The 13,439-nt window shown below is 42.3% G+C and overlaps 1 protein-coding gene across 4 annotated transcripts in view; it reads right to left on the bottom strand.

The window, feature by feature from the left end:
- Window positions 1-13,439, bottom strand: part of HDAC4 (histone deacetylase 4) — a 267,202-nt gene that overhangs the window by 230,443 nt on the left and 23,320 nt on the right. For all 4 annotated transcript variants that reach the window (XM_056348110.1, XM_056348107.1, XM_056348108.1 and 1 more), the window contains one exon: window positions 8,646-8,895. In XM_056348110.1, coding sequence (XP_056204085.1) covers window positions 8,646-8,667 — 22 coding nt within the window. In that variant the 5' untranslated portion in view covers window positions 8,668-8,895. The remainder of the gene's footprint in view (window positions 1-8,645; window positions 8,896-13,439) is intronic.

Below are 13,439 nucleotides of genomic sequence, written 5' to 3'. Positions count from 1 at the left end.
CCTTCAAGCTGTGTTTCTCCATAGATGCTGGCTGACAGGCGGACACGGAAAAGCCCTTCACAATCAGAAGGATGTGCTGTACCCCCCCGTAGGAGAGTTAAATGACAACCAAAGCGAAGCAGCTTAGCAGCACTTTACAAACAGACTTAGCTCCAGAACTTGTGAATAAGAGCGTATTAACTAGCAAACATTCCTAATTATGGTCTTGATATACAGACTCTCCCCTTGGGCTGAAATCAGTGGGAATGGGAAGTCAGCGAGCCGGTAACCCATGGAGCCAGGTGAAGGCAGAACGTGGCTGTGCTTTAAGGTTCATAAGCTGCAACAGCAGCTTTCCAGGGTATTGCTGGATCTGGTCTAGTTCTGAAGGGCTTTTAACATACTACTCATCTGGTTTTCTAAGCATTACAAAAATTAAACTTGAATCGTGCTTGAAATTCAAGACAAATCCCTAAATTGTTGCAGTCAGCACACATTTCTTTTGTCTGCAAGAACATATTAAATAATCTTCATCTGGTTCAGTTTTAAAGAGATCACAGGGAGACAGGATCTGAAAAAAGCCCACGAGTATTTTCCTATACGCAATTCAGCATTCAAAAGGTGCAACATTTAATATTAGCTTCATCCTTTTGAAAGGTTAAAAATTTACTTCAACATTTCAGCACATCACTATCAAGCATCATTTAGCCAACCATGACAGTAGTTCCCAGAGGGAACACCAAGAGCTGTTGAGTATTTTCAAAACAGCCAAGGGCACTGCAGGTAAAGTATCTGATTTTCCACTCAGTGATGAAACAACAGTATTTTGATTTTGGTTCTAGAAACAAACCATTTAAAAGATCTGCTGATATACTAAATTCAGTTTTCTTAACAGAAGAATGAATTGTATGCCCTGTTTCTCAGTAGTGAGCACGTCAAAGCTGCTAACAGAGATTCACCTTGCTATTTTGTTCTTGCAGGGAAGTCACTGGAGCCACGGCCCCTGCCCCAGCCAGCCTCTAGCTCTCAAGCACCAATGGACAAGGGAAAGAAAAGCAAGTACCACAATTCAAGAAATCAGGAAAAACAAAACAAAAAAAAAAAGAAAGAAAGGATAGGAATAGAAAAGATGACTGCACCGCACTGAATAAATGGCCACAGAGTCTCCATTTGGCCAGATTAAAAAAAACCATAGTGGTAGCTGCAGTTTTACTCTGAAACACGGCTGCAGAGAGGGTTAAACTCTGCTCATTTTACCTCAGTTATTGTGCAACACCACCAGTTCATTAGTTAGATCAATTATTTGAGATCTAACCCCACTGAGCATCTTCGAAGTTCCTATGTGTAAATTCATGAAAACTAGAAAACAGCCATATAAAGCTACCATAAAATCCACGCAGAGTTGTATTTCATAGGTGTTACCTATGACTAAGACCATTCGTGTTTATTCGCAATAACAGATTTCTGCCATCACAGCCTGGCCAAGAAAGATATTCCATGCTTTATCCAGAGTTTTGACCACTTCACTTGGTAACTCAAACCTTGCAGGTGTCAGTGCATTTTACAAGCCTGCCTTTGCTTAACAGCTGAAATAGAAAAGAACAAAGGCTGAGGGGGATATTCCTGGTATATAGCAACCTATGGGGGAAAGGGACTTGTCAAGCCTTTACTGAAGGATCAGAGTAACATATCCACAATTTTTCCTTCTCCAGTCAGGTACTCCATGTTCAGTCACTCCTGTCTATTTCCTGACTGTAAAGTCAGTTTCTAAAGAGGCTAAGAGATAAAAAAAAAATATACAAAATCTACATGAAAATAAACATCATTGCAACTGTTTCTCTCCAATGCAACAATGTAAAAACTTAAAAAACCACACAACACCAACAAACCAACCAACCAACCAAAAGCTTTCAGCCAATACCTTTCAGAAACAAGGCAATATTTTTTTCTTTTGCAGTGAAAGTAAGCAGTACCTGTCAAAGCACAGGTAGCCAGACAGCCCAATTTCTAGGCTTAAAGGATGAAAAATGCCATGTATGGCTAATATCCATCTGAGAATAAGTGGATTTTCTGCCCCTGCTCTTGAATCACTTTCAGAATCAGTGGGATGACAAATGATTCCTTCAACATCAGTTCTGTCCTAATTGATCTGACCACATCAAAGGCACACAAACAAGCCTCATCAGTGCGAGAGCCTGGCGCAAAGATGACAAGTTGAATAATTCAAAATAAACACTGAGAATATACTTGTTACAGTCCAGTAACAAGTTTGATTTGGGGAAATATACATGAGATGATACAAGTCAAACTGAGGTTGACCAAAAGTGAGTAACAAAAATGTAGTAACCATAGGGAGAAAGGTTTCTTTCCTTTCCAAGTGATAAGCAAGCTCCATCTTAAACATTATCATCTGACTTTAAAAGTACAGCCTTTTTTATATCCTTTTCCTACCCTGTACCTTTCAAAAATAATTCAGAGTTCTCTGCCTCTCATCATAAGTACCTGCTTCTCATCTTTGCACTGCAGGATACATCACAGGCTAAAAAACTTACTTTAGAAACAGGCTTTTAAAGAATTCCAAAGTGTAAGAACCGCATTTAAAGAAAAAGTAGAAATGAGAGGAATGTACTTAGCAGGGACGCTGACCTAGGAGGAACTTCAACTTGGGGTTCAACTTGAAGAACAAAACAATTCTTCTCTTTTGAGGGTACAATAAAAACCTTGTACAGAAAGTGTCGACCATTTGATGCTCCAGAAAGTGAAAAGTTCACAGGTTTCCTGGTAGCAGCCTTCAAACTTTCAGGGTCCTCAAAATGATACTGTTTTTCTTAGAGGAAATCCAGGACAGGCTCAGCTTACACATGCATAAGAATGAGAATGCAGGTGGAGTAGGTATTCTGTCATGGGCTGAAGAAAGAAAAGTAAATGGACACGTGCCCAGTTTCCATCTGCAAGGGGTTTCAGCTCTTCTAACCAAAGCTTCTTACTGTCAGATCTTGTTGCCGAGTTTACTTCTCAACCAACCTCAAGGTCCCCCCAAATCTGAGGGACAAGACTACTCAGGGCAAGAGCTGCAAGGCACAGCAGTAGCTCTTGCTGCTGAGCTCCTACTCCACACGCTCAACGCTTACTGTACTGCTGTAAAGGGCAGGTGGCAGCATCCTTTCAAAGGAGCTCGTTACCTCTGCTGGGCCTGCCAAACTGCTGCACTTTTCCCCAAAACTTCAGCTTCCCATGAAGCACACATGTGGCAGTGTTGGAAGAGGACAGGTCTCCAGAAATATTTATTTCCAGACAGAGAAAAGCAAGCATTAGAGATAATGAGGTTCTACCTGTATTCACTGCTAGTAGTATTTTACTTGTCCTTGTAAACAGGAGCCTGAATACCCAGTCTAGAATAATCCAGCTGCAATGAATTGGAGCACCAGACAGGTAGGGGGAAGCAGGGATACACCATGTACAGATGTTCTTCCAGACAACAGCCACCAAGTATCAGTTGTGCCCCAGCCCTGCTAAAGGATGACTGGAATTTACTCCTCTAGTCCTTATGTTTATTGAAAGAATGATCTTGCCCCCAGATAACTTACAGAAACAGACTCATTACTGCCAGAAAGTAGGTCAGTGTCATTTAAAGCCCGTTTGAAATGCATCTCCACAGAAACTTCTTAATCTTTAAAAAGAGAACACATAAAATATTTATTGGATGGTGCAAGATGTTTGAGAGGCTAACAGGGAAAGCTTTTATGTATACTGCATGAAATGGCTTTCCATGCCTCATTGAGCCATGGCGTACGAAGGGAGAGTGGCTTCTTGCACTCGGCAGATAAAACACCATACAAAAGTACTTATCAATTGAGCAAATCACAGCACATGACTTGCTAACTCATTCTGCCAGTGCTGTGTGATCATGAAGCTTTCTGCTTTCTCTAGTATCTCCTCTCAGTCTTAATGATCCTGCTGCAGATTTTTCCATATCAGATAGGCAGCTCATTCTTAAACTTCAATATTCCTAATTATCAAACATTCAGCATTTCAAAATGTAAATGAAATTTGCATCTCCGCAAGAGTAGCTCTGAAGAAAGAATATAGCATTTGCATTCAGACTGGTTAATTCCTGTAAGATAACATTTCATAAACAAAATGCTTCATTGAACATGGAGATTTTCAGCTTTTACAAAGGAAAGTGAACTTTAAACAAATACAAATCAGTTGAGTGATTAACTTTAAGTGTTTTGTTTTTTTAAACTAATCTTTATGTATAACTAGTATCAGCAGAACAATCTTTACTGATTAAAGAACCAAATGATAGTGAACTCAAGCCACTGAAAATTACGGGGGGAGGTAGACAGCGACCGCAAGAAATCATTTAAGGTCAATAAGGGGGGGGGGTGGGGGGTGGGGGGGTGGGACACGACACAATACGAGACCAAACCGAAAACCAGGAAAAAACCCCCCACACACACTCGTAGCCCAGCCAGCCTGGGGAAGATGAGCAGCAGCAGTACCACAGGTTATGTAAGGTAAATTTCAATTGTGGGCAACTTAACAGTTTAAGAAGTGAAATTAAACACGCTTTCCCCTGCCTCCCCCCGCAAGCTTTGTCATAATCCTAAATGTTATCTTAATTAGCCTAATTTTCTTAATTATACTTTGCAGCAACTTGATCTTTTATAGCACAATTTCAGCAATTTTTTTCAGCTTTGTTCCAGCGCTGGAAGAAGCAGTGACTCGTCTGCCAAAAGCCAAAGGGCACATGATGCCTCTGAGCTTTGTCTTAACTAGGTCCACCACCGCAGGGGAAAGCCTGTCCTCCTGCCAGCCCACGCCCCAGTTTCAGGCCCTTTCCCCCCTCCCTCCCCCTGCCCAGCAGGGCCACCCAAAGCCATTCCCATTCCTGCCCAGGAACCCACCAAGTCTACCAACACCTGAAGGGAGCTGGTCATTCTCCACAGCAGCGGGCACCACACGGTGACGAGCACAGGGTGCTTGTGGCAAGAGGGGCACCAGCAGCCCACTTGCTTCTCCCACTCCTCATGCTTCCGTGTGGCAAGTTAAGTTCACAAGAGCTACTGGTCTTCACCCAAAGCTCAAGTAGCAGACTGTGGAGAGAGCCTTTGGCTCAGAAAACAAAATTCAAGGTCTTTGCCCTGCGTCTAGGGCTCAAGACAGATCGATTTACCCATTGGAAGTTCTTGAGAATTAACTTCTCCCGCCTGGGTATTCTTACTTCTCCAAAAGTTATTTCTTACTCTCTAAGAAAGCTTACCCAAAACATTACAAAAGAAATAGCAGTGATGATGGACAAAAATACTTTTCTTGGAGAACTTAAAAGTCTTCTTTATTTTTTCACCTTGTTCAGTGAGAAGCCTTCCGTACCCAAAAATTCGCACAAGAGAGCTTTGCAGAGTGGAAGGAAAGAAAAAAAAAAAAATACCCAACCCACTTCCATTCATCTACACTGCAACAATTTTATGGCACTGTTCCTAAAACATCCCATTAGTGATAGGTTTCGAGAAGATTAGAGAAGAAAGCTCATATCCATTGAAGCAAGGTTTAATAGGCTCTTGAGTTAAGCCAGAGCCTTCCCTTAAACAATGCACATCATTAGTAATAATTACCTGTAGCTGTATAATCAAAATAGCTATCATAACTGACATGAGAAGTCCAGATGTCATCTTTGGCAAGGTTTTGAAAATATTTCTACCAATTATTATAAAACTGACTCTAAAAGAGAAACAAGCAGTAAGAATACCACAATGTAAGCCAGGGGTAAAAAGCCATGGTGATACGCTAGAATTTCAACTCAACACTTGGAAATACCACCAAAATAAGAACCTAACACCTAGAAAGGGCACAGGGAGAATTTCTCAACAGCATTTCATAAGAAGTAACACTTTCACAGAACCACAGAATGATCAGGGTCGGAAGGGACCTCTGGAGATCATCTAGTCCAATGCCCTGCTAAAGAAGGTTCTGCTAGAACAAGTTGCACAGGATCATGTCCAGGTGGGTTTTGAATGTCTCCAGAGAAGGAGACCCTACAGCCTCTCTGGGCAGCCTGTGCCAGGGCTCTGCCACCCTCAAGGTAAAGAATTTTTTTCCTCGTATTCAGATGGAACTTCTTGTGTTACAGTTTGTGCCAACTGCCCCTTGCCCTGTTGCTTGGCACTACTGAAAAGAGCCTGGCCCCATCCTCTTGACTCTCACCCCTAAGGTATTTGTAGATACTGGTAAGATCCCTCTCAGCCTTCTCTTCTTCAGGCTAAACAGGCCCAGCTCTCCCAGCCTTGCCTCACAAAGAGGGATGCTCTAGTACCCTCACCGTCTTCGCTGCCCTCCACTGGGCCCGCCCAGTAGTTCCCTGTCTCTCATGAACTGGCGAGCCCAGAACTGGACACAGTACTCCAGATGCAGCCTCACCTGAATTTGAGGAAGTTGATACCATTTGAAAATATTTTCATACAAAGCACCATCCATACACCATCTACCATACTACAGAACACCATCCATTAAAAAAAATAGCACCACAAGATCATTTCTTCCACTTTTTCAGTTGTACGAAAGTTCTTCAACCTTTAAATGATCTTTAAGTGAACCAGCTGATGACAGGCATCGAGTTTCTATCACGCCTTTCATTTCAAGTATCACTATCTATAGCAGGTTTAAGTGTATTTCTAAATAACAGAACTGCAATAGTTTCTTTACATTTGAAATGGCTAACTACCAGAGCAGACAATATTTTCCCTTATTAGTAGTCTTATTTTCTACAAAACATACAGTAATCACAGTTTTAATTCTTACGGAGCCATCCCACACCTCACCTAAGGTCTTATGTGACAAGAAGGTTTAAGAACAGCAGCACAGGGGAACACACGTATGTCCAAAGCCTCCAGCTGAGCTGCCACTCCCCTGGGTTTTGGTTAGACCAACCTCCTCTGCAAGAGCCACTCGAGACACAGTTTTAGAAAATGTAGGCTCAAATCAATTTTTAGGATTACAGAAACACTTCTTACATGAGGAGCTTCTCTGTTCTTTTCATCAGCCCTTTTTACGTGTGACTCCCTGCTACACCATCAGCACAGAACTTGAGCAAAAGAAGCAGAACCAGTAAAAACAGGCAAGACCAAAAAAAATAGAAAAGCCCATAAAAAAAGGGCGGGTAGCAGATGAATTAAAGGAAAATAAGTTAAGTCAGCAGCAGGCTTTCAATACTCCTACATCAATAGAACAGCCAAACTAAGAAGGACATTCCTCGTTCCCAAGTATCTGGAGAGCTACTCATTATTAGTAAAGCAATATCAAGTTATATTTGTTTGTTGGGTTTTGAATATAGGTATATATTTAACCTATCCCACCACAATGAGAAAAAAAGCAGGTGGCCATTAGCTCCTCAGTATCACTCATATTTGAGACAGGGAAGTATTCAAATAGCAACTATCCACTTATTTGAAGAACAGTTCTTTGAAAAACATGACATTGCAAGAAGTGTGTCACAGGTGGATACCTATGTGCACTCTACTCCTCTGAATATAGTTTCTCAACTCGCCATAGTACCAGAAGCAAGTTTCAAAATCTAAAAGACTGCTTACATTATGAAAGTAGAAGCCAGATATATATTTTTTTGGTAATACTGGTAACATTGGATACTCCTTTTAGTTCCTACACAAGGATCAGATTTTCTATGCTGCTGCTTGTAAACTCCAGCATCCCTATTCACTGCAGCAGTTTCTTGTTCCCAGCCTCAGAAACGCAAATGGGCTGTTACAAGTAATTCTGAAGCAAATACGAAATTCTTTCCCCTCAAATACACAGTTCTGTTAGTCACAGGAGCTCTTCATTGGCTTTTAACACTTCAGTCTTATTTGACTGTTAACCCAAAACTGATTAAACTGAAGTCACAAAAGTAATCTCTCAAAGGCATAGTTAAGTAAGTACTTTCACGTGCCTTGTCGTTGTTGGATTACTTCCTTCCCAGCCTTCTCTCTAGCATAAACTGAAATAGTCAAAGCAAGCATTTCAGAGCACAATTAAAATTCCTCTTCCAAAGCACAAGTTCACAAAGTTCTGCCTAACACAGTTAAATACAAGCGTATGAGACAACTTTAAGATAGAAATCAGGTAACTGAGTATCTATAGATCCTCTTGACAGCCAGAAACATGCAATTTTGTAGGGGTGAATCCTATGTCTTAAATTGCAAGGCACATTAGGGATAATCCCCCAGACAACAATGAGATGGATCAATTGACTCTTGTTCCAGCAAAACTATACTTTCCTACTACAAAGCACTTTAAAAGTCAGATTTTCTCAAATATCAATAAAGACACACCAGCAGAACCATGACCATTCCTTGGAGGTACACTACATGCCGTTAAGATCTATCAGCATAGATTTAACAAATTTAATATCTGGTTACCATCTCTAGAAAATACCTCCAACTGTCAGTGATACGTACTGCAGCAATGACAAACCTAAAATGGCAAGATTTCCTTGTAACTGGTAACAGCAACACAATTTTCCACCTTCACACAAAGGCTCTGCTTTAAACAAAGCAGCAGTACAGGGAGAGGGATTGGATTATCATTTCAACACAATAAAAAGTCTGTTCGTGTAACACACACATGGTGTTTTGCTGCCGTAACTAGATTTGAAGCGGTTTTGCCCTTACCTGGATGGCTTTGGGAGCTCATTGCTAGTAACGTCTAGTCCTCTGGAGAAAGGATTTGAGACGGATCAGTTTCCACGCAAGTAACAGCAGCTCTAAAGAGCTCCAATGCTTCACCAATACATAGAAATTGGAAGTGGGGATTAAATCATGGCCACCTTATAAAATCCAGGGCACAGTGACATGCTGAGTTGTATAGGAAGTAATCCAACAGGGTGGCAGAATATCTTCTAATGGCTTTCAAAATGGGAACCTGCAATTAAAGAAAAAGATGTCTACATTAGAGAATTAAGATTTACAATCATTTAAATTAAACATTATATAACATATTTATCCCCAGAAGAAAAGATTAAACTAGGGCACTATTTTAGGCATTCAAGGTTGCAGAGACACTAATTTTCAGTTACAGATGTAATTTTGATTAATAACCATAAAAATGCAGGGTAATATTTAACATTACTTAAAAAATTAAAAAAACTTTTCAACTACACATTCAAGTCTTTAACGACCCAAACTTGTGTGTTAATTCTCATTCTCCAACAGCACCATATGAAGCCACTTCAGTCCAACAGCTTCCATATTTTAAAAGCCATATGTATGAGTGGTAACTGTACTTCATGCATCTGTTCCCCAAAGAAGTCTAAAGAAAAATTCCTCAGTGCCAAGAAGTGGTCTTGGAGCAGGAAGGAAAAAAACCCACACAATCAATTCCACTCCCACTCGACCCGAGCCTCCAGCAGATTATTAAGAAGCAACTTCATACTGCCCCAAGAGAAAAAAAAAAAATCCACTGTTCCAAATTATTTTTAAGCTGAATATTAGATGGAAGAAGAGAGGAAAAAACCCACTGAGTTAGCAACCTACTGTACCCTTGCCCCCCACCCCAAAATAAAAATATAAAAGCAGGAGACACCCTAGGTTATAGAAACCCCCCCAGATGGTTACGGCTAATGCAACCAGCAATAATTATACCAAAAGAACCTGGTGCAAGGTGTCCTGAAATTCACTTTTTGGGGTTGGGGGGTGGGTGTGTGGCACTATACCAAGTGGCATCTAGTTTTTCTAAACAGCCATGCTTTACAGGCAGGGTGTATCGGGGAGATTGCTGTTTTAACATACATAGAGAGGCCTGCCGCTGACACATGCTACCAGCAAAAGCTACTGAAATGGATTAAACCAAATTGTGTCCTTTATGCAAAGTATTTCACAACCACAGGTTACTTCCCTTCTTTGCATTGAAAAAGTCATCGGCATTGAGGCTCCCAACAGATAACCTCTCCTGGATACCCAGGAGGACGTTCTAACAGACAGCTGGCACCCAGAGGAGTCCCTCGCTGCCCTGACAAGGCACTTCTGCCCTCAGGGCTTGGCTGGCCAGAACGGTTTATAACCAGCACTCCCTAACCCACTTCAGACATGAAGTCAGCGTGCTGGCAGAAGCCAACTAGTTAACCCATCGAAATTAATCCAGCTGACTCCGCTCAAAGCAGAGGAGGGAGCGCTCACCCCAAACTGCTCCACCAGCAGATCTGAGGGTGTGGTGACCTCCAGCAAAGAGGCAGCAATATCGCTTGGGCGGGGGATGATTACGATAGTAACTACTACTGCTTGCACAATGAGCATCTGTACACAGTCTACCTGTGCCAGTACACTTCAAGCAGTCCCACCTCTTCTCAGAAGAGTTCTCACCATGCTCAGATATCCGTGTTCCTTTCCAACAAGGCAGCAAAACCAGGTCTAAGACTTGACTTGAACACCACCACGATTGCTTACGGTGGGCCCTGCTTTATAATGGTACTTCCCTGGTGTGCAGGGCAATGCCCAAGCAGACGCTGTCGAGCAAAGAGGCCTTCCTTGCTGTATTTCACTGACAGGCCTCCTTCATCGGCTGCTTCTCTCTACCCCAAGCATCTCGGCATTACAACTCTCCAAGTTCCTCTGCCCATCCTGCATTTTTAGAGACCTGGGACACTCCTTCATGTTACGCATCACATGTTACATGTCAAATTCAAGAGAAAATTACTGAAGTGTCATTTCTAATCCCTGCAGATCTCTGCCATCCCAAACGTTCATCTTCCAGCTCCATTAATTTGCACATCCTGTTTAGAACAAGCATTAGCAAAAATATTAACACCATTTATTTCCAATAAAAACCGCAGCATAAGCAATCTCAGCTGTAGGCAAGAAGGATTTGGAACAGAGTTAACAGATTTCTGTCTACTCGTTTTAACAGTGCAAGAAGGAAATATGGTGCATGAACAGTGAGAAGATGTGTACGCATTTCCCAACAAAACTGCACTGAAACAGTGGCAGCAAATCCACTTACCAACACTACTGGTTTACCTAGTCCACTTCTTCACCCAAAGGTCTATCTAAATTCAGTCAGACATGAGACACACCCAAAATATGAAGCTTCTGCATGATTTAGTAATACCAGTGGCTGGTCAGAGCAGAGATCACAAAGTAACCATGATCAGATGGAAAAGGTATGGATTTAGTTCACTTTTTTTTTTTAATGTTTACTCAGCTTTCTGGAAGAAATGCAGGAAAGTATAAGCAAAATGGACTTTTCCAGAATACAGATAGCAGTCCTTTCCCAACTCATCCCACCACCGAACTCTAGTTTTCAGTTACCACTTGTACTGATCTCAATGCAGTCCAATGAGACATTTCCAAAGCAGTCAAAAGTTGTTGTCAGGCCCCTACCTGCAACAATTCTTACATAAATTTGTCATTTTGCCACTATCTCACAAAAACCCTTCCCAAATTGGGAGAAGCAAAATGCTGTCTACCCCTTTGTCTAAGATATTTGGAGCCCTATAGGATTTTCCAAACAAATGCTCTCCTTTTACAGTTGGACTCGATGATCTTAAGGATCTCTTCCAACCTAAATGATTCTATGATTTTAAAAACAACAACGACGAGAAACAAAAAGAACAAAAATCCCAAAACAACACAAAACACCTAAAACCACAACAAACCCAAAACTAAACAACCAAAAAAAAAAAAAAAAAAAAAACCCACCAAAAAAAACCAAACACACACAGCAAAAACCAGAGCTTGCTTTACTTCTACTCCACTGCCTTCCAGGACAAGAGCGATCCCATCTGGCCTGCACATCTCAGCCAGAAGAACAGCAAGTCCACCCCACACACCCAGCAGCACGTTCCTTGCAAACTCTTCAGGCACCAGCAAGGACTGGGTCATGGCCGGGATGAGCAGCTTAGGCAGCCTGCCCACTACTAACCCAGACACACGCCGTATGTGATAGGGATGAGTACATGTTTGTTTATAGCAGCACGATCCTCTTGTGAGTAACTCCATAACCAACTATTTTGGCCAGACGTGTCTCTCACCTTTCTTTTTTGGGGGGAGCGGGATCACGGGCACAGCAGGCTTCATGCACACATGCTCAGGTCAGACTCACTGGGCTCCAGGGTGCAGAATGAGATGGACAACTGCTGCCACGGGAGGATCGTGCTTAGCCTGCCTGCCGTCTCCAAGCGAGCCCCGGGGTTGCCGGCCGGTTAGGTGAATTTTCTTGGCAGACAACAATCGGTGGCATAGTGCCTGTGCCAGCTTTGGCACTTCACATGGAGTACTTCCCCAGGCACAGAGCACAGGGCAGCCAAAGTGTCCACACAGGACTGTGGATGGCACTGCACATTTCAGACGACGGTGCAGAAAGACCAAGCAGAACTGTAGGCTAAGACAAGCAAGTGTGTAGAACACTCTTATATTATACGGTGTAGCAAACAGAACTGGTATGATCAAGCTTCCTGCCTCGCAGGAGAATTGTTCAGGGTCTGGTACCTGCTGCTTTTTTTAAAAAGTCTGGAATAGGAGCACAAAGAGCAAATTAATGCCTGTTTATTTCAGCCTACTTCTACCAGGGTATGCCCAAGAGCACGTGCTCCATAAAACCATGCCAGCTGGTGCATCTGCTGCTTGATCCTCATCACATCTCTGGTTCAGAAGTTAGCCACAGCTTGAGTGTGTGGTCACCTCCTTGTCACCAGCTGATAACGAGCCTCTATACCTGCAGTCACCATACAGTAAGAGACACACTGAGGGGCTGCAGCCTCAGCAAAAGCCCCTTATTTCTCAGTTGGTTTGGTGCCTTAACCCTCCCTTACTATGCGCTTTCCCTAGATTAAGGGGACTATTGGCCATTTTAGCTCTTCTTGTATTTATCTTCTACCAGTAAGTACATCACACAAAACGCTCAGTCCTCAGCAGTATGGCAGGCAGACCTTCCAGCAGTTATGTCAGGGAAGGAATGTGTCTGCTTAAAATACTTTCATGAGACTTCGGCTGTTTCTTCCAGAAGCTGCAAAGAAAACAGTGGCAAATTTGTCAACAGGCCGGGCCACCACACATGGCGACACAGGAATAACGCCTATAGGGAAAAAGCACATGGCTCTAAATACAAAACCATTAAACAGCGTTCTAAACCAGAAGGTCCCTCACCTTCTTCTTCTGCAACTGCATGACCAGGCTTGCCCCCCAAAACCACAGACAATAGCTCCACAACTCGGTTCTACACTATTCCTTCCACAGGCTTTCTAAGATCCCTTTTTCCCCACTGGGCATCTAAGCAACGACTAAGACAGAACTGCACGTGAACTAGGAAATGTAAGTAATCCAACAGTTCTCCAACTCTGTTTCCATACATTTTGCAGCTACTGAAACCTTTTAAAAAAACAAAAATAAAACAGCAAGTAACAGGAATCTTACAGTTCTGCCATACAAATATTTTGACGGTATGAATGTTCACCCTCCTCTTCCTAGCCCGTT

This window comes from Falco biarmicus, chromosome 8 (genome assembly GCF_023638135.1).
Source record: "Falco biarmicus isolate bFalBia1 chromosome 8, bFalBia1.pri, whole genome shotgun sequence".
Classification (NCBI taxonomy): domain Eukaryota; kingdom Metazoa; phylum Chordata; class Aves; order Falconiformes; family Falconidae; genus Falco; species Falco biarmicus.
Note: the sequence above shows the minus strand (reverse complement) of the source record. Positions and strands in the feature narration are given on the sequence as shown.